This window comes from Mastacembelus armatus, chromosome 23 (assembly GCF_900324485.2).
Source record: "Mastacembelus armatus chromosome 23, fMasArm1.2, whole genome shotgun sequence".
Lineage (NCBI taxonomy): Eukaryota > Metazoa > Chordata > Actinopteri > Synbranchiformes > Mastacembelidae > Mastacembelus > Mastacembelus armatus.
In genome coordinates, this window is record NC_046655.1 from 14,898,757 (window position 1) to 14,920,104 (window position 21,348).

Genomic DNA, 21,348 nt, shown 5'->3' on the forward strand with positions numbered 1-21,348 from the left:
ATAACGCGAGTTTGGTGTCACTGATGACCTCAAGAGGCGTTTCGTGGTTTGAGGTTAAAGTGAGCTTAGCAGCTGAACCGAGTGAAAAATAAAAAAATAAATTAGAAGTCACGCGGACGTCGCTGAACCAGTGATGCCTTCACTCTGCCGCGTCCTCCTCCTCCTCCTCTTACCCTCAGGTTACAGATACAGCAGCCAATCGTGACAGTTTGTAAGAACACAGCAGCCTTTTGGTGCAGACCTATCGTCAGCGCAGCACAGCCAACATTCACGTCACTGAAACTACATTTTACTGGAGCTGGACTACACTCCCCACAGGACAGGGTGCTCCGTCTGCGCTAGCTCCTGAAATTTCCTTATCAGCAGTTCTTTTAGCTAACCTTTGATAAATGCTTCAATACATGGAGAAAGTAAACTCCTACACACCAAGAGAGTACACACCAACCTGACGACACATAAATATCATGGCATATCATATCATAGGTCATGTCATATATTATATTTTATTACTACATTAAAAGCCTTTCTGTCTTTCCTACCGTTTCTACCCTCATGTTGATTATAAACATTAAACAGTACCCTGATCTCCTCTTCTGGCCCATTTTTGGCCTGGGTAGGCCTGATTCGGCCTTTAATCGGCCTGGTTTGGCTCACATGGTGCAGGATTTGTCCAGTGGCGAGGGCAGAGGCGGGGTGCTGCTCTTGGGTGGGACCATAGGTTTGGGCCTCAGGGCGGGGGGCCGCAGCGGAACCCCGATGCGGGCAGCTGCCACAGGCTTGAAGGAGCCCAGGGTGTCGGGTGAAGGGTTGGCCGGTCTGGGAGGTCCAGGTGGAGGTCCGGGGAGCGGGCTGAGGGGGCTCAGAGGACTGAGGGGGCTAGGGGTGCCCGGGGTCCCGGGAGTCCCGGGGGTGCCGGGTGTGCCCGGGGTTCCCGGCGTGCTGGGGGTGCTGTGGGGGCTGGGAGACTCAGAGGAGCAGGTGGTCATAGGGCCGTTCTTCACCTGCTCCAGAGTGTCCAGCACCACGTCAGGGGCCGGCCGGCAGCCCTGCCGCTCCAGCTGCCTCAGCTCCCCCAGAGCCACAGTCACCGACTCCTCGATGTCCTGCAGCCAAGAGAGGAGGATTAAAGAGGAGCACGACACAGAAACACCTTTTCAGTTTAATGCAGCTTCACTGTGTGAATCACTGCTGCTTAGGTTTAAAAACGCAGCAATAGACAAAGCAGGAAGTCAGTGTTGTGTCCAATGGGTCAGAGGACTGAGAAGGAGCTGCTAGTGTTTCCAATCAGTCAACAACAACAACAACAACGACGACAACAAGAAACAGCCACAAAATCAGACAAATTAATGCAAAGCAACTACAAAGATACATAGATGTGTGTGTGTGTGTGTGTGTGTGTGTGCACCTGTGCCAGTGTGTCTGGGTCCAACACTCTGGATCGATGGGAGTTGCTGAAGCCGTGCTGCCCGCTGCTGGAGCGGCGGATGGGCGTGTCTTCCGGCCTCCGCAGCGAATCATGTCGGCTCACCGTCATGGTCACGGCCGCAGTGGAGCGGCGGCGGCGCTCGGGGCTGTCCAGGGGCGGGGTCAGGCCCTGACCTCGACCCAGCAGCTCCCTGGGACTGAAGTGACCCGTCACCGGCGGAGAGCTCCGCTCCATCACCCCCCCGTTCCCGTGGTTGTCATTAGAGCGGCCGAGGGGGCGGCGGAACAAACCGTCAGTTCGCTTCCTCCTGTGACTGTGAGGACGAACACATTTAGCTCAGGTTATTGATCCATTGTTACTGATCGATGGGAAATTAACTGACAGAGAAAAATGCTGTTTGAATCATGACATTATGGTAAATGTTGGACAAAACAGGAAATGTGAACATAAGAAAAGTTTTGGATGTTTCGTGAGAAACTGTTCAGTAGGTTAAACGACTCCTTTCGTGTTCCAGATGTTATTTCTAATATTTCAATCAAAACTGAAAATTTGTGCAGCAGAACTTCCTTCTGTCCTCTGCTGTGAATCGTGACCCCTCAGACTGATTCTGTGGCACGTTGAAGGGCCTCGGCCCCTATGTTGGGAAACACTGCTCATAAAGCAATTAAAAGTATCTGCACTCTGAGCAGCTACAACAGGACAATCTAAAATGCTGAAGGTGCTGATCTAAAATCTTCTGACAAGCGTCAGTCCAAGTCGCCCTGATCATCCTGTGCATGAAGTGTGTACGTCAGAACGCCATGGATCCGAGCTCCACAGCCTGTCAGAGTCTCTAATGCTGGGAAAGACTGTGAACGAGACGTGAGAGGTGTCTGCTGACGCTGTGGTAACAATGTGCTGAAACCTGCAGGTATTTCTAGACGTGTGAGATCGAGAATCTGTTTAACAGTCGCTGCAGCTGAAACCCTCCTCTCTCCTCTCGTGACAATGGAGGTGCCTTACATCACAGACCTGTTGTAGGTCTCTGGCGGCCTGATGTCGGTGGGGGAGCTCACTTCGCTCCGGGACCTCTTGTCGTCGGTGCTGCTGCTTCCTCCGTCGCTGTCCGCCGCCTTCTGACTGAGGGTATCGGACATGGCGTCGGCCCTGAAGACACAGACTCTCGATCAGCACTAATCACTCTGAGAGCAGGAGCACCAATCATCAATTAACTGATCAATAGCATGTGGTTAGTGACTCCTTCAGTCCCTTTAGTCTGTTAATCAAGAAGGTGTGTGATCCAGTGAGCAACTAGTCCATTAGTACAATAGGTTTAATAGGTCTAAGGGGTCTAAGGGGCCACTTCATGATACTTATTTTCCTGTGAGCACTTTTCAAAATAAAAGGGTCCTTTTAAAGCCTAAAATGATCTCCTGGGCTCAGGAGTGAAGGGTTTTCAAAACAAAACAGCAAAAAAAAAACTATTTGTTAAGTACAAGCACATGTATAGACAAACATTTTAAATTAATCTTCACACAAGACGTATGATGATCCAATATAATTATATCAGCCTTTAAAAAAATTATATATTTTAAACATTTTAACACTTGACTAAAAATCCCTTTACCAATATTTAAGTCAGTACAATATTTTTTTTATTTATGTGTTTTCTATTTTCTACATATTAAAAATAATGTTTTTTAACCTGATTTTGGATAATTTTCTAAATTCCTAATTATAATAATAAAATAAACATGTTAATAATAGAATATTTAATGGTTCTACTGTCACAATTTTCTGAGCCTTTTTGACCAATAATCATCAGATTAATCAATAATGAAAATAACAATTTGTTGCAGGTCAGAAAACTAAAGGCGCACCAAGAGAAAAACAACATCGAGATAAAAAGTGGAGGCGTCTGTGAGAACAACTCGCCTGTCCTTCACCACGATGTACTGATGAGGCACCAGGCCGTGGTTGCCGTTGTGCCGCCCCTCCCACCAGTCATGTGACGCTCGCTGGAAGAGCTGCAGGGACGCTCCCTTCTTGAAGGAGAGCTCGCGACCCGACCGGCCCACGTAGTCGAACCTCGCCACTGCCTCCACAGCCTCACCCTCTGCCGGGGGAGGACAGAGAGAGGAAGGAGAGGAGGAGGAGGAGGGGGAGGGGAGGGGGAGGGGGGGTGAAGATAAGATAAGAGACGTGAACTCAGTGTGAGGTTTTGTTCCTCCCACCGCTCGACCAATCAGAAACGAGCATTAAAAAGTCTTTTCTGCAAATTCAGATGTGGGAGGTGGGGGGGGGGGGGGGGGGGGGGTGGAGAAGGGAGGGTGGTGGTTGTGGCGGGGTATCTCCATGGCTGCTGTTGCCATAGCAACCGCTCTCCACCAGGAGACAGCGGGATGGGAGTGTGGGCGATTGTGTGAAGGTCAGGGGTCAGGCGTACCCTCGTCGCTGGTTTGGGTCTCGGTGCCAGCGTCGGGCTCGGCCTCCTCCAACGCCCCGGGCTCGCTGAACGGACTCTCGCTGCAGGAGACAGAAGAAGAAGAGCAGAGAGACGCTGTCCATTCATTGAGCATGGGAACAAAGGGAGAAGGACTCATGCACAGAGGGAGGCACAGGCTGTTTGTGCAACAGCTACAGCAAAACGTCGACGGGGTAGTTTATGACAGAAAAACAGAACCCACTGTAAACTGCCCCAGACTAGAGCAGAGAGGGGCTTTACTGTTATCAACAGACTGGTTTCAAACCAGTCACCTCAGAAAAAATCGTATGTGAGAGTTTTCCAAGTGTGTGTTGAAATTACACATCGGAAAAAAAAAATCAACACTTCGAACAGGCGGTGTCGGGAATCACTCCTCCCCCACTCCGAGTGTAATGTTGCCATGGATTCAGTGACTTATGCTGTGGGCAACAACCTGAGCCCAGATTTTATACATCTGATTATACACAGATCAGATTTAATGCATCTGATTAACACTTGGCAAATTAGCAGCATTCAAAGTCTCCCGAATGAGCTGTCAGCAGCTCCTGTCTGCAGTGAACCTATGGGTGCACACACGACTGTCACTGGATTATTGTGATACTGAAGAAAAGCTAAAATCATGATGATTCTCAGGCAAGTTCTGCACTGGACGCTGTTCAATCTCACCAGTACTGGTCTCCAGTCATACACTTCTCATAAACCGGCCCCGGCAGCTCCTTGGTGTCGGGGAAGATGTTGTCGTGGTGCAGGATGACTGTCTTGATGACCTCGTTCACGTGCGCCTGGCAGGCCACCTGGTCCAGCGTGTCGGGCGTGGGCAGGAGCGTGGGGCCGAAAACAATGGCCAGGTTCCCAGCATCCATCATGTTCTCGTCGCTGTACTGGGAAAGGCTGCGGGAAAGTGGAACGACATGAGATGTTTCATTAGAAAAATACATCTATAGCCCAAACGACTGATCAGTAACAAACCTTAAATGACTAAAACTTTGAATGAGGTCTGGTGAGGGTTGTTTCATTTTTCTATTGTAATGTTTTTGTATTATCCAGATCCTGGACGATGATGGAGAAACATGACCCACTGAATTTTTAAACTCTCGTTCGTCTGGCGTTTGTCTTGACCACTGTGTTTTAAAGTGCACGCTGTCACATCAGTAAAATTAAAATTCATTAAAAACCATCACAGATTCATCTAAGCTTAAGTATTTATAACATCACTGGTTGGTTACAACCTCACAGCTCATTAATAATTCATGTTGGGAATCTAATTATTGCTTATAATGCATGTCTTAATAAAGCACTGAAGTTAAAACGACATTCATTCACATTCCCACGTACTGTTGTGTCTCTGCCAGCAGCTTCAATACAAACGGAAATAAAAATATTTTCACTGTCCTCAACAGTGAAGCTGCTTTACCAACACAGGAGCCGATAAACGCAGCAATACATTCAGCTGGTACCATCACACCAGCACTTCACACTTAGCTCCCCTCCTGCTCACACCTCCTGCCTCTCCATCCCTCGCTGTGCTCCTATTCTATATTTATGAGAGGCTGCAGAGACAAAATGAGCTCTAAGTGTGCACTCCTGTCCCCCTTCCCATACAGGAGAGGTTTAAGGCCTCTCCCGCCGGTGCTCCATTTCAAAGCCACATGAAAACTCCAGCAAAATGGAAAGAAATGACTCGTTAACTGTAAGAGCCCAGTTCTGTGTGAGTGGATACTCACTGGTTGAGGAAGGCGAACAGGTAACGCATCACCACCAGCGTCGTCCTCGGGACTCCCAGCAGGATCTTGCGGACGCACTGCGCTCTCTCGTACAGGTTCTCGATTCCTGCGGCGGGAAACGCACATCGGGACAGTCAGAGAAACAGAAGCAGCCGCTCCGTGTCTCTGCTGAGGAGGGGACGGGTTTCAGAAAGACAAAGACACTGAAGGGAAACAAAGGCAAAGAAACTCGGAGGGAAAGTGAGTGTGTGGGCTGAGATTCAGTCTGGGCTTCATGGCAGCAGCTCATGTGCAGATGGAAGCAGCCCAGACGGTCCAGGTCACAGTGAGACTCAAGTGTTACGGCAAGAGATACCAGGCTATAACCACTTTTCTACCATAGCTCAGTGGAAAAACAGCGAGCAGAAAGTATCAGAGACAGTTTTGTCAGAGAAGGTTTGTGTAACAAACAAAAGACCCAGATATTTTTTCCAACCACTTTAGACAGTATAGACTATCCACGGCCCTGTAACCCTGGGCTGTGGCACATCACCTGTAAACAGACAGGTACTCACGGACGCAGGAGATGAGGTCATTGAACCTGTCCTTAGGGAACAGCGGGTTCTCCAGTCCCCTGAAGTAAAGCTTCAGCACTCCAGCCACAGAGTTGATGTCGTGGTTGCTCTCCTCGTCGATCAGCGGGTCGTTACCTGGACGAGAGGCAGAACGAGTCAACCACATCCTGCCGCAGCGCTCGGTCATGTGACCTTGAGCCGGCCTCTCACCTCTCTCGAAGGAGTTCTTGATGTCGTTGACCTCCACCTGCGACCCCGACACCCGGAAAATGCCTTGATGCTGAAGACCTGTGGCGAGCAGCGGCAGATATTCTGATCAGTAACGGCTGAGCCGACCGAACCTGAACGTCGACAAGAGAAACTCACCGTGTAGGTTGATGTAGCGGATGCAGCTCTCCACAAGCAAAGGTATGGCTTTAGTTGAATCCTGTCAACACAGTCGTTAAATGCACATGTGGGCTGGTTACTGTTCCTGCTTTATTCATGCTGACCCTCAGTGCAGTTCCTACCAAGCCCTGCTCCTTATTATCGTCATACAAACAAGCCGGAAGCAAACATCACCTGGATGATTCAGACGAATCAGTCATTTGTCATGTTTTACCAAAGACACGTAAAATTCAAGGTTGATTAAGGAGAAACCAAACCAAATGTTTCATCATGTACATCATGACTCACGTTTCACAGTATGAGACCCAGATTGTTTCCCTGTGCATTTTCTGCCTTTTGTCCATTTGTTTTTGTTTGCACTGGTAAAAAATATATTAAAAACAAGGAAGTGACCACAGAAAGTATTTGGAGTGAGCCCAGGGTGACGACCCACAGATATTCAAGAAACACATTAAATCCTCACATTTGAGAAGCTGAAACTAGTAAATGCTACTAAGTTTGATGACTTTTCTTTTATTAAGACTGTTTTAATTAATCTTCTGTCCATTAATTACAACTTTTCCCAATCAGGTGATCAGGCCTGTGTGAATCCTGGCAGGTGAAACCCAGGACAAGAACAGTCTGGGAATCTCATCAATGCTCATTAATCTTATTGGTCCGAGGGCAGGCAGAGGAATAAATAATTCATTTTCATCAGCTCCTGTTTTTGGTCATGTAGGAAAACACTGGGAGTAACTAACAGAGGTCTAACACAACAAACAACCTGGATCCTGACAGAGGGGAGACTCTACCTGGTGCTTGCTGTGGGAGTTCTTCCGCCCACGACTGTAACGAGCAGAAAGCAGAGAAACAAACGAGCGTCTCAGATTCACAGAGTCAAAGTGAATTAATCAATGAGACGACGACATGAAGTGACAGCTTACCTGGTCGTCAGCAGCTCAGCTTTATAGCCTGCGAGAAGAAACAAGACGGATCACAGACGAGAAACGCGGATGAGCAGGTTCATTTTAACATAAGACAGGAGTGAGCTTCTGTTACCCTACCCTCTGCTAAGGCTTTCTTCAGTGTGTCATGCTTCGCCTGGAGTTTGGAAATGAGATTACTCCCCTCCAGATACTCGCGGAATTTCTGAGGATTGAAAAATTAAAATTCAGACGCTCGTGGTGTGTCCTGCTGCAGCACCTGGGCTGATCTCATGCATGCAGAGCCCCAGCAGCCACAAAGCTGAATATGTGATCATAAAATATTCAACATGAGCAAATAAATGAGTTTGAACTTTTAAAGCATCTTCATATGACTTCAGACGAAGCTATGAAGTTTGACATCGACATAAAGCAAAGTGTTCGGAGAGCTCACAGAGTGTATCCCCTGAACTATCTGTTCTCTCACAGTGAAGTAGAAGAGCTCTGTCTCCTGCTGGTTGGCCCGTCTCTTGGCCAGACTCGGTTTGTTCAAGTAGCCGTCCGACACGCTGGACTTGACCGACTCGGAGGACGGGCTGTGGGTGAAGCTCTGAGAGACGTCGTAGTCGTCCAGCACCGTCATGTCCTGCAGGGTGGTCAGAGTGGCACCCCAGGTTTTCTTCACCTGGAGGGGGGACAGGAAATAGAAAGATGGAGGGTTGATGTTGGGGTCTCTGTACATAGACTCAGGATGTAATGAGACTCCTGTTCTGAGCTGTTTACCATGTCTTTGACCTGATGGGGATGATATTAAATACTTGATGAAATCAGAATTAAAGCTGCATGTGAGTCAGTGTTTTTCAGCTTAAAGCTCCAGATTAGTGCTCTGACGATCCTGCAGAGGTTTGTCTTTGTAGGGCTGAACAACTTTCAGTGCTGCACACACAGTCACGCATCACAAGGTATGAATTATACATTCGTAACTGTACTTTCATTTCCCTAAATGTTTAATGAAGTGGGTGTACTCAAGCACAACTGCTCTGTTTATGTATACTACCTATGCAAAGTGTGTTTGTATTTACAGCGAGGTTAATGAGTGTAAAAGTGTTTTTATTTGTATATGATAATCAGGGGGTGTTTGTGTTTCGGCACGCTGCTGAGACGTGCAGATGCAGCTCATTAATCCAGACGCCTTCAGCATTTTGATGTCCTTCAGGGTGAGTTAACAGCTGCCCCCTGTGCACACAACACTCCAGGCCGCTCCACGACAACCGCGAGGACGTCCCAGACTGCAGCACCAGGTCGCCTTCAGACGGCACAGGTTTATTTTTAGGGGCTGCATCTGCTGCATTATCGGCCCATTAAAACCACATTAATTACCATAACTACCATAAAGTCTGCAACTGTCACCTGGAAACAGTGAGATTTTGACCACTGGGACCAGGTTCCCTAATCAGGCTGGGTTAAGAAAATGACCTTAGAAATGACGCTAAGTGACGTTTCAGCTACGCCTGTTGTCTGTGCAGGGATGTTGTGCTTTTATAATTTCATCCAGAGATTATTGGCTTTTAATTAATTTTCATCCTTGTGCTTGTTATGATCAGGTCTGTTTTTCTTTGGTGCTGATCATCAATCGAATAACGTCAGAACTTCATCGCTCTGTGAAGCACAAATGTTGAGATGTGCTCTACGAATGAAGTGACGACCACATGACTCTGACCTCTTCGTTCTCTATCTTCAGAGACGCCAGGCGGGTCTGGAGCTGTGTGAGGCGCAGGGTGAGCTCAGCCTGGACCTGCGCCTGGGAGGCGATCTGGGTCACCTGACAGGAAGTGGAATGAAAACAAGACGATCAGAGAAAACATCACATTGCTGTCTTTGTTTAAATCCTTTTGATGACACTCACTCTGGTGTTTTATGGAAACATTTGGTCAGACCTTCTCCAAAAAGTCAGAGTGTGACTGAATGTGTGAGTACTGAGACAAATTCCTGTCTGAAAAACATCTCTCTAAACCAAAACACCCAGATGTGTTTCCTGTTTGCAGACACATCTGGCTGATCAGCTGTACTGACTGTGTCTCCCATGTGTGCCTGGAAGCTGAAGCGCTGCGGGGGGCAGAAGGCAGTGGGGTACAGGCCCAGCAGACGCTGCCGGTCACGGGCAGGGTCCAGGCCCTCCACAGCTCCCTCCAGCACCTCCAGACCCGCCCTCCTGGAGGCCTCAAGGCTCAGTTCGGCTGATAGGTAGGTCCTCAGAGCCCGGCTCAGACTGGAGTGGTACCCTAGGTCACAGCACTGAGACGGGGGGGGGGGGCATAATGTAAACACAGTGTTAGACATAATTTTATCAACATGAAAACAACAAAACCGAATGTAACTAGGAAGTTATTGGCAGCAGCATTCATGTGGAATTTGATCTATTATATCAGAGCAGCATGAAACAAAATAAATTTACTCAGAGACACAGTCGATCCGGATCAATAAAAGGTTGCCATGTTTTTGGTTTTTTTTTACTCATTTTACTCATTTTCTCTTCTGTTTAACGGCATCGACTCAGCTGGTGAAGTCGAAATTGAAGGATCCACTCAGAAATTCATTTTTAATACATTTCTGGTAAAGTCAACTGACAATTTTCTCAGGCACACAAGACATTTTAAAACTCAGTGACTGTATGTTTGTTGCTGAAATGCACCCTGGGATTAGTAGTTTATGCACAGAGACTTTCTAATAAAAAAAAAAAAAAACAGATATTCTGTAATGTGGCTGTGAATCATTTTGACACATGGGAAAAATGAAGAGCACATTTATTTATTTATTTATTTATTTAACGTCTTGATCGAGGAGAGTGAAATTAAAGCTTCATACAATATAAACTAATTATGTGACAGTCCAGTCCAGAGTGTTTTGCTTCCACTGACTAATCCCAGTGACGAACAGATGATACTCACGTCTATGATGTCGGGCAGGTCGTGGATGTAGTATTTAAAGACGGAGGCGTTCGTGGCCTCCAGGGTCAGCAGATACTCATTCCTGGCTTTAAGAGTCTTCAGTTTGTTCTCTGAGTATTTTGCCTTCCTCTAAAAAAGAAAGAAACAAGACAGAAAAGACAAAAATATTGGTTTTCTCTGCATGAATGGCCTTTTCCATGGGTCTATCCATATCCCCTTATGGACTCCCAGTTCACTGTTTATTTGGAACAGGGGACCTGTGCTAACTAATAACTAATATGTGTCACATAATTGATGTTATTATAGTCAGATATGTTGTCTATCAGCAGTCAGCACTATTTTATTATCTGGGCATCAAGTAAAGTCTGTGTAAAGTCAACCCACTATTAGGGACCAGAGATGGGCCCCGTACCTTCTCTCTCATCTTCTCCATCTTGCGGGCGGCGTTGCGTCTCTGGTGTCGCTCTTCTATCCGCAGGCCGAACACAGGCTCCACCCCTCCGCCCGTCCCAGACACGCCCTTCACGCGGCCCTCCTGACGCTCCGCCTCCCGCAGCTTGGTTTCTGCGTTGATCGTCTCCACATGGTACATGTGATATGTCTTCATCACCTAGGCAACAGCAGCCCATAATAACACAGCCTCTGAACAGAGCACAAGCACCTTTCATCCCTGAAGCTCCTCAGGTCAGCTCTAATGTGATTTCTGCTCTTAAGGCCGACACCCCGACTCAAAATAACCACAATAATAATCTGCACATCTTTAGGTGCAGACCTAAAAAATCCAATTCGTATCCGATCTGAGACTCTGTGGGCTCTGCCACAATTGTCTGAACCGGATTCATGTGGTTCAGGACCGAGCATTAAGGTCTAGGATGTGGATGCAGCCTTAAAATCCACCAACTTCAAAAAGTAAAGTTTGTTCCACTTACGGTGTAAAGCTCGTTCAGAAGCTTCATGAGGTCTTCCTGAAGCTGAAAGATGATCTCCTTACTCTGACAGGGACAGAGAGGGACAAGATACAGAGTGTGGTCCAAAGCACCTGAGTACATTTACTCAAATGACGTGCGTAAGAACAAATTAGGTCATTTCATTTTCTGCTACTTTACATTTCTACACCAGCAGATTTCAGAGTACACACTGTAATTAGGACGTTTCAGGACGTTGATGTGATAGTTACAGTTACAACACACACACACACACACAATCACTGTACGAATCCTCAGATTTATTCTCACAGGACTAAACAACCAAACTGGGAATAAACCAGTTAGTAGAAGGGGAACATGGTGGGTCATGTGGCGCAGTGTCTGTGTCCAGTGTTCCCTCAGTTTGAGCTCTGGGTTTGGTCTCCACCACCTCCTGAGGGAAATCTCTGGCTCTTTAGCTGCTATATGCTCCACTATGTTCACCAGCTCGTCTGACTGTGTTTCATTGTAGTGGACAGTGGCTTTTTACAGCTGCAGCTCTGGAAACAGTTTAAACGTGACGCTATGAGAACAATGAGTGAACCACAACAGAGACGTTATTGCTCAGAGATTAAACAATGAGCTGAAACAAGCTGAGAGGAGATGCAGATTCAGCTGAGTCGTCTCATTACAGGTGACCCCCTTTTTAAATGGTCATTTCACACGTTGAAGTAAAGGATTTAAGGCCCTCTTCAACCACCGTGTGTCGGTGTAAAGAAACTGTGGCGATCCAGTAGGCAGACCCAACAGGACCAAATACAAAACATGACGCTGACACAAACTCAAACAAATGAATTCATAATTGAAACAAGCCGAGTTCTGCTGCCTGCGCTCAGACTGAGTCTCTGTCTCATGCATTAAACAGGCGACCAGTTTGGGGAAGGAGTTATGTGGCAGCGTCACATTAATATTACATTTCTCTAAATGCCTGTAGAATCCCAGGATGGATGAATCCCGTTCCCATGGCACCCACTGAGAAAAGATCAGCTGAGCCTGTCGCCATGGCCATGGGGCCGTGGGTGGCATCTGTCTCCTCATCACAGGAGAGTTTCTGAGAGGACGCGGGGACAGGACGGAGGTCTTACGGTTTATAGCTGCTGGCAGCCCTGCACTTTAGTTAGCATGAATAAAAGACGAGCCGGAAGGGAGATAAATAATGAAGAGGCTGAGCTAAAGTTGGAAGCGGTTAAGAACGTGCGAGTGTGTGTGCGTTGAATTTGCTGAGGCAGAGCTCATGAGAATAGTGACTTTACTTTTCATTAGGATCAACTCTTCCACTTAAATAAAATAACAGGCTTAGAGGTCTCAGCGGTGGAAAGTAACAAGAGCACATACTGCATTTAATGGGGACTATTTTTAACGGCGGATTAATATTTGAGCTCACCCTCTTCAGCAGACGGGCCGAGTCCTCGCTGATGTGTGTGAGGCGGGTGATGACGTTGTTCAGGTAGAGGTCGCTGAGGGTGGCGTGGTCCTTGCTCTCCCTCCTCACCTGGAAAAGACAGAGGATGGAGGATGGAGGGATATGGCTGCTGTTTTCATTTTTCCCATTGACCAAAAGGATCTAAAGTAAACACACCTGGTTTAGCAGCAGGTACCAGCAGTTGACCGGAGAGAGCAGGTTCTGATCCTTTCTGGAGGACAGAGAGAAAAAAACCTTTAAACAAAGTGAAAACACCCAAATTTCTGCCAGTTTCACCCTGAGTAGATACGGTGACACTTCAAATTCATTCTTACGTTACAGACAGGCCGAGCTGGACTTGATGTCCATAATGACAACACACACACACACACAGAGTCCTACTTGTATTGCTGATGGTCTTTTGTGCTCCGTGTTTTGGCCATGAACCTCTCAGCGAGCTTCTCCAGGTTTCGGGAATATTCCGTTTCAATCTCGGCCTTCTTCCTGAAGAAGTCCTGCAGGTCCTGGAGCAGCTGGACTCGCATCTCCGTCTGCTGCTCCAGACAGCGCTGCTGCTCCACCAGCTGGGTCCGAACATCTACGCACACGAATAAACAGAAAGCTTACAATTAAGGTGCACAGTTATCCTTGGATATTACCTAAATTAAAGGTATACATTCACATATCATTGCCGTGTTGTTGAAGTGAAAATCCATGGGCCCTGTTTTGGTGGTGGTGCGATGACCAGCTGTTTGGCACTGACCTTGAAATCTGCTGTCTGTGCAGATTTTGGTGCCAAGTGTTGCTTCCCTGTGATTGGTAGGGCTGCTGTCATTGCATTGATTGGTGGAGACGTCCACAAAACCTGGGCACCCAAAACCTGCTGGTAACCTACTGGTTAAATCAGGGACCTACAGTCCACAACAACGTTAGCAGCTCTGAGGCTAAATGCTAATGTGAGATGGACGATTAAAAAAGTCAAAAATGTCGATCATGACTTCTCAGAGCCACGTCTTCCAAAGGCCCAACATATTAAGGCAGAAACAGAGAAAATGATCAATAGTCATATTTTGTGTCTGCTTGATAAAGGATATTGATTAATTGCTTGATTTAAATTGTTTAATTTGCTGTCGATCCATTAATCAAGAAGACGACTATCCATTTTTGTCAGAGGAGTCACCTTGGCCGCCATCCTCTGACCACATTAGACACACACACACACACACACACACTCAGTCAGTCCTACATTGAGCATGGAAATGCCTGGCTGCACGCTTCACTGGTCGTGCTGCTTCAGAGCTGGATCTAACTGCAGCAGGAGCAGAGAGCGGGAACAGAATACACAATGATGAGCCCACCTCTCTCCCTGGGGGACCCTATCCACTCCACTACCTGTTGTCAAGGCAACCACACACTGTGTGTGAAGCATGTGATGAAGAAAGTGAAGACGAGCACGGATCTGCCGCATCGACACACACATTTTTGTGCTTCTGTCTATGTGAGGACCTCAACCTTCACCTAACCCCAACATTAAAACTACAGCTGCAACTATTTAATCATGTCATCTGTCAAAATATTGTGAAAAATGTCCCATAGCTAGAGAGGACGTGTGCAAATGTCTTGTTGTGTCTGACCAACAGCCTGAAATCCAAAAATATTCTGCTATATTCTCCTCACATTTAAGAAGCTGCAACCAGAAAGTGTTTGGTATTTTTGCTTCAATCTACTCAAAGTGATTATTTCATCATCACAATAGTTGCAGCTCCACATTAAAATTACATCTTAGCCATCAAACGGCCCTTTGGAGGTCTCCAAATGTCCTCACAAAGATGGTACTCAAATACACACCTGTGCTTCTATGTTTGTGAGGACCTTCACTGACTAAATGCATTTCCCAGCTGCTCAGCCCAAATCCAACTCCAACCTTAAAACTGGGACTGTAACCACCAATTATTTCATAAAGAGTCATCTGCAGGTTATTTTCTCCAACAGCCCTTTTCCACTGTCAAATGTCAACAGACTGTGCTCAATGTAAAACTCAAAACCCCAAAAAACCCCAAACTAAACAAATATTAATATTATAAATACATGGCTTCCTTAAACTGTTCATAACTACAATAATAAGTTAGCAATACATTTTATAGCTCCGCCCACAGTGACATGTTGAAATGTCCAACTAATGCTGCAAAATCCTAAAATATTCAGTTTAATGTCATCTGCAAAAAAAAAAAAAAAAAATGCATTGACCCTTCAGGCAATTTTCTTCAACTCACATTATTATGTGATGATTAAAGTTTTCTGTCAAGTATCAATAATAATCAGTTAATCAGTTTATGTTGCAGCTGAGACCAAACTCCTGGTCCTCCAAAGACAGACATGCTGGTCCCCACAAGTCTATGAAACTCTCCCTGTTGGATGCTTGTGTATTTATATTGTTTAGTCGTTAGCGTACTAATTTAAAATGGCTGCTGTTTCATGTGTTTAGCTGCAACACTTTCATAGAAATAAATGTCTGCTGTGCTGCTCTGGGGTCCTGCAGGCAGTAGCACATTTTACAGTGGGCATGGAAGATACTTGTTTCTGATTGGCTGTTAGTCCAAACGGGACCCGTCTAAACTGGTGCTGATCCTCTGCTGGGCCTTAAAGAACATTATGGTTAAAGGAATTGTTCAACACTTCAGGCTTTTCTTTTTGTTTTACAGAGCTAGAAGGATCGTTTTTCACCTCCACCCTCAGGAATAACTACACCCACTATGTTTTTCTGTGAAACAGCTGAAATCCCACCCTTTTATTTGGACCTCTGAGCTTTTTCCTCCTATTTTTTAATTAGCACAGTGTGAAACTGAACTTATAAAAATGTCAGAGATGTGTTTTTGATAATCTGACAGCTGGAAACATGCCAACACCAACTTATTGGCATTTTAGGTAACCAGTATGAAAAACAAGACTCCATAAAAACTAAAATTAAAATTGCTGTTGTACATTTAAAAATGTCCCCATGGATGCACAGACAGCTGCTGCTGGACCACTGACACTGAACAAAACCTAAAAGTGCAACGATTTTCAGGAAAGTTCTGATTCGGCTCAATTCTGTGATTTCTAAATGGATTAATGGACATTAATTTGTGGACATCAGAGATAATGTGTTCAGTAATTAGACTATTGAGAAAACAGCTGTACTTTTCAATAAGAGCAACACAGTGAAAGTGTCATCCCTCAGCATCCTGTCAGAAGAAAACACAGTGAATATTATCGACACAAACATATATTGTATGAACCTTCAAGTCAAAGCGCTGCTGTGCCAGAGTGCAGCCTCTCAGAGTCACTGACACCGCTAAAAACCTGTTAATAAGACAGCCACCCATAATCATTAGGGCGTTCGAATTAGCATTTTCATCCAAATATATGAACTGACAAATAAATGAGGGCATCAAGAAAACAACTGTTAATTGGCTGATAAATGAAGATTGTTGCTGCTGCAGTGTGTGTCCGTCTGCGTCAGATGAAGAAACACAAAGTCTGACTTTGCAGGAAAAAGGATCCACAGAGGAGACGAGATTATATCAATGAAACTCCTCAGCTTGGATCACAGTCCAGTGAACGTGAAAGGAGGAACTCCGCCACGCTTTACCTTTTGAAGTCGGAAACGCTTCTTCTTAGAAACCTCCTCGTGTCCTCGTGACACCCCCAACCACAAGGCTCGGCGTCTTTGATCAGAGGAGCTACAGTCAGAGCAGAACAATGTGGCACAACACAGAGAAAATGCTGCAGACAATACGGGCATGAGGAATTTGTCTGGTGAAACAGAAACAGTATGAAGTGCTTCCATCTGAGGGCTCCCCGCTGCTCGTTTCTTTGTTCCCTCAAAGGTCAGATGATGAAACTGGTAGAGAGGATGAAGCACAATCAGTGTTTAATGATCGTTTCATTGGCTCTGCTCAGAATGATGACGTGTGGTCACTTTGTGTCTTTTTATCAAATGAAATAATTTCCCTTTGACTCTCAACCCTGTCAGTGCAGGTTTAAACATGGATCAGCACACAGCTCTGGGCTCAGATACACACAACAAAACTCTTAATTTAATGTTTTTTCTTGCAAAATGCAGGAAAATAAAAACGTGACTGAAACATATTGCGGGGACTTTTAGCGTAAGACAGCTGAGCAAGAAAATACCTGCACCACCTGTGAGGCTGCTGTCGTTAGACATATTTAACCAACACAGTAGGGCTGTCGTTTTTTAGATCAGGGCTCTGAGGGGGCCGCACCATCTGTTGCAGAACTTGAAGATACAGAAGTAAAACTTTTTAGACCTGATACGTTCTTATCCATCAGGAGGAGTCTGACTAGTCCTAAATTCAGTCAGCAGCCTGATGATGAGCCCAGAAACCAAGACAGATTCATAAAGAACTGTGTTCAGAGCAGGAGAAGCAGGAGTCCTGCAGCAGGTGGTGTAGCCCCCACAGAGCCCAGATCTCAGTGTGGGATCATATGAAGAGACAGAAGACACTGAGACAGCCTGAACCCACAGAATAACTGTGGCAGCTCCAGTGTGGACGTATTATTAGACTTATAAGGCTCTGAGCTAAACGTCTACAATGTCAGGTATCTGTGTAGTTCAGATCCTCACAAACAACACAGATTTGAGCTTTTTGCTTTAAAACAAATAACTAAAACTATTAGAATCAAAATAGTTGTTCTCTGTCAGTCATGTGTGTCACAGGAACGGGATGCTGATGTTACCATGGTGACCAGGTCCAAGGACACGGGGGCAGATTACCGCTGGATCCTCATTAAAAAACACACTGACAGGGGCTTTGGAGTTGGCCCTCCAGAACATTTGCTCAGTGAAGAGTCACTTCATCATCTTGCTGCTTCTTTTATTCCCCTTGTACCTGCCTGTCTGTTTGCCTGCCTGACTGTCTGACTGACTGTCTGTCTCACTGTCTCCCTGTCTGTCCTGCAGGTATGCAGATGTGAGGTCACTAATCGCCTCCATGCACACGCAGGCAGAAAACCCGAGCTGCAGCTGAGGCAGTGGCTGCAGCTTAGGAAACACTTCATCTCTGCCTCTGCTCTCCCACTGCAGACCTTTCTTTCTTCTCCCATTTTCATTTGCATCTTCTCATTAAGACGCTTCTCTTCTCATTCAGACAGAGGAGGCGTCACGCACGGGCGAGGTGGCGGCCTGACATCTGGAGCAGTGAGCGCTCAACGCAATTCAAGACAGGAGCATTATCAAGCACACAAATATGTATTGTCAGCACTGTGCATAATCTCTCCACTACCTTCCTCCTGGCTCTCCTCACCTCAGCGAGTAGACCCCGCCTCCTCGTGAGAGAGCGGCGGCCACCTTCTGTGTATACATTACACACCACCTCCTGCACCGACCAATCAGGAGCCAGAGCAGGGAGGCAGACTTGGAAAGCACATAGTTACAACAGCAGATCTATACGTTTGGCTCTCGGCAGGAGGCGACAGGGACACGCAGAAGGACGGCCGGTGTGGGCAGCAGAGGAGAAGTGTGTGTGTGTGTGTGTGTGTGTGTGTGTGTGAGGAGGGGGCTTATTCTGAGCGGTCATTACAATGCAGGGCATCCCCGAGTGTGGCTGGCAAGGTGCCTGAACAAGGGCCACATGAACACACACTCACAAACACAAGCAAACAAGACACACACTCCTCACTGGGGGGCTGTAAAGCTCTCCACTAGATGTGATTAAGTCTGTGTCAGAAAATGCTACGACGCTGGACTCTGGAAGAAAGAGCACAGCATCGCAAGAGAGACTGAGAAGAATGGAAGGAGGGAAATAAAGAAGGGAGGAAGGAGGGAGGGTGTTTGTGCAGGAGAGGAAAACAATTATTTCTCAATGAAGCCAGTTGAATTTTGAAAAAGAAGAAAGAAAATGTAGTCTTCTGCTTCCTCCTCCTCTTCCTCGGAGGAGACGAGGTGGATTTGGGGGAAAAAGCAGGAGCGTTTCCTCTGAGGAGCTGAGAGTGGTGGTGATGGCGGTGGTGTGGGCGTATGGAAGACGAAGTGTGAAGAGCCATGTGGAGAGGGAAGAGTGAGCTGCACGGAGCTGAATCAATCTGGTCACAGGGACATTCTGAGGTTAAACAAAGAAAAGGTTGTGTCCAGTGGCATCTGCAGGTGTCCCAGGAAGGTGCTGCACCGCTAAAGGTCGGACATTTTGAACTGTGCCAACTGAGCCTCCACAGAAAATACTGAGCATCACCCTCTGGTTCAGAAAACGCAAACTGATGCAGGCTGTTAGTTGTAGTTTTTACAAAAGGTCATTCGACTTGTCTGTGGTCCACCTGCCACAGGGAAGCAGGGATGATGGTAACCATGGCGCCAGAGGGAGGAGGAAGAGGAGGAGGAGGAGGGTGTCCCACGGTCATGGCCACCACTATTTCAGGACTGAGTTTGTCACATCAGCATTTAAACATATGCCCAGTTTAGCATCGTGCCACCAGGTAATCTGTGGAGAGCACGTGCACACGCACACGCACGCACACACACACACACACACACACACACACACACTGCTGCAGTCACAGCCTCAGAGGAATACCAATGGAAAGACTTTCAGAGGACACACTCAGGTTTGAACCAAACACCTGCTAGGACGCACACACACGGGAAACAGATCAAGGGGCTCTGCAAATTGGATTCACCACCGACTGGTGCACGTGCACACACGTGCACACACACACACACACACACACATAACTCATCCTCCTCCCAGTCCTGCACCCTCAGGCTCCATGCAGCACTGAGGATGAACCCAGAAATCCTGACGTCTCATGGTGAGGTGTCAGCTCCCATACACACCCTGTCTGCACAAGGCTGGCTTCAATGCATGGGCATGAGCGGTGAGACAGGTGTAGGTGTGTGTGTGTGTGTGTGTGTGTGTGTGTGTGTATGAGAGAGAGAGAGAGAGAGAGAGAGAGCGAGCTCATGCATAGGTGAGAAAAGGTGGGTGTGACTGCCTGAATTGGCTGCAGAGGTGCAAGAGATACTAAGATCTGAAAATGAAAATCATCTTACCTTTGACCTGGCTCTCGTATTCCGCCAGGATCTCTTTGTCCTTCTTGCTTTTGTTTGAGTTGGACATGTCGATGTCACGGTGGAGGTGACCGATCGGCAGGTAGACAGAAAAAAAGACGCCAAAATGCCTTTTATTTCCCTCCGTGTGCACCGCCCGAGGCTTCACCCGCGAACATGCTCGTTAAATCCATCCAGTGCCGCAACAACACAGCCAGTAGTGGCCCCGCACCTCCACGCTGAGGAGCAGGAGGAGGAGAAGGGAGGAGGAGAAGGAGGGGGGGTACGCGCGTGAAAAATCATGCACACTCACAGAGAAATGACCCACTCGTGACCGCCGCCGGCGGCGCCGCTGCTGCTGCTGCTGCTGCGAGGACCCGACAAATCCATCCTGATAGAAAGAAGAAGAATTTCACCAAAATTAGTTTCAGCTCATGCAAATAAATAATCACACCCGCGTGCATGCACACATGCACCGATCTGCAGGGAGGGAGGAGCGAGCACACGCCCACTAGGTAGAAATGCAACGCACCACACGCACACACACACACGCGCACGCAGACACGCCACGCTGAGAGTCGGTGTTTGATGTTATCTTTAACCCGCCGTAACCTTTCACGCATGCAGCCGCGCACACACGCACTTTCCCTCACGCACAGGCATCCGTGCGTGAAGCTCATACCAATAAGGTTAAATGAAATGTCGGTGAGTAGATGGGTGTGTCCGCGCTGGGGGCGGGTTTAGACATATGATTGACAGCTGAGGTGACCAGTGGGAAGTGACGAACATAAGATGAATTAAAAACAATTAATTTTGGCACCTGACTTCGATACAATTTTAGCTCAAATGTTGTCGTTCATTTACGTATCAACAGATAGTTTAGTTTTATTTACTGATATTTTACTTTGTTTTCCTCCATCTTTAACATAAATGCCATCTTTGTTGTGTGCAGTTGCCATGGTTACGGGTGTCACGTGATTTTTGCACATTGATTTCTCCCACGTTTTGACTAAAACCCTGAGCAAGGTGTTTACTGGGATGGCCCTGATGCAGGTGGAGATGCAGCTGATTCGAGCTACACCTGAACAAACCTCGGCCATGTTGGTACAGGGTATGAAGGTTAACGTCCGTCTATCATCTACTTCAGTCTTTCTCTGGATCACTTGAATGAATGTTCGTCTGAACTTTTCATTTCTGCTGTGAAAACCCTAAGAGACAATGTAAGAAATGCAAATGAAAAAACGACAGTGTGCGACACCTCTGTGCATTGTGTAAATCATATAATTGTTCTATTATTTTTACAAAACACTTTTGACACTAGCAGTTTAAAAAAAATTACATTTCCAAAAAGCGTGCTGATCTTCTTCCTTTTCAACCACACAATTTAGTTTTAGCATTTTTCCAAAACGAAGCGGACAGCACATCATTTAGTTTTTCTTCTTCTGTTTTTGGTGTTTGTTGTTTTTCAGTAAGCAGACAGGTTAATGGAGCTACAGGCCCGGTGGGAAAACAGTAGACACACACACAGCAGAGT

General features: G+C 46.7%; 1 protein-coding gene across 5 annotated transcripts; it reads right to left on the bottom strand.

Annotated features, from left to right (window-relative positions):
* Nucleotides 1-242: 242 nt before the first annotated feature.
* On the bottom strand, nucleotides 243-21,022 carry srgap1b (SLIT-ROBO Rho GTPase activating protein 1b). 5 transcript variants are annotated; one of them, XM_026327289.1, is made up of 24 exons: nucleotides 20,906-21,022; nucleotides 20,128-20,205; nucleotides 13,175-13,370; nucleotides 12,950-13,004; nucleotides 12,755-12,862; nucleotides 11,335-11,397; nucleotides 10,818-11,015; nucleotides 10,406-10,534; nucleotides 9,531-9,752; nucleotides 9,178-9,279; nucleotides 7,945-8,142; nucleotides 7,599-7,683; nucleotides 7,479-7,506; nucleotides 7,347-7,380; nucleotides 6,535-6,595; nucleotides 6,379-6,456; nucleotides 6,169-6,303; nucleotides 5,615-5,720; nucleotides 4,557-4,781; nucleotides 3,852-3,931; nucleotides 3,341-3,521; nucleotides 2,429-2,572; nucleotides 1,406-1,739; nucleotides 243-1,103 (listed from the first exon to the last, which is right to left on the bottom strand). In XM_026327289.1, exons 3-24 carry the CDS (start codon nucleotides 13,315-13,317, stop codon nucleotides 651-653), a joined length of 3,162 nt encoding a protein of 1,053 aa, XP_026183074.1. In that variant the 5' UTR covers nucleotides 13,318-13,370; nucleotides 20,128-20,205; nucleotides 20,906-21,022; the 3' UTR covers nucleotides 243-650. The 5 variants fall into 5 exon arrangements, with proteins under 5 accessions (XP_026183074.1, XP_026183072.1, XP_026183071.1 ...); XM_026327287.1 differs by having other exon boundaries at nucleotides 19,818-20,205; XM_026327286.1 differs by having other exon boundaries at nucleotides 2,438-2,572; nucleotides 20,128-20,946.
* Nucleotides 21,023-21,348: the final 326 nt, after the last annotated feature.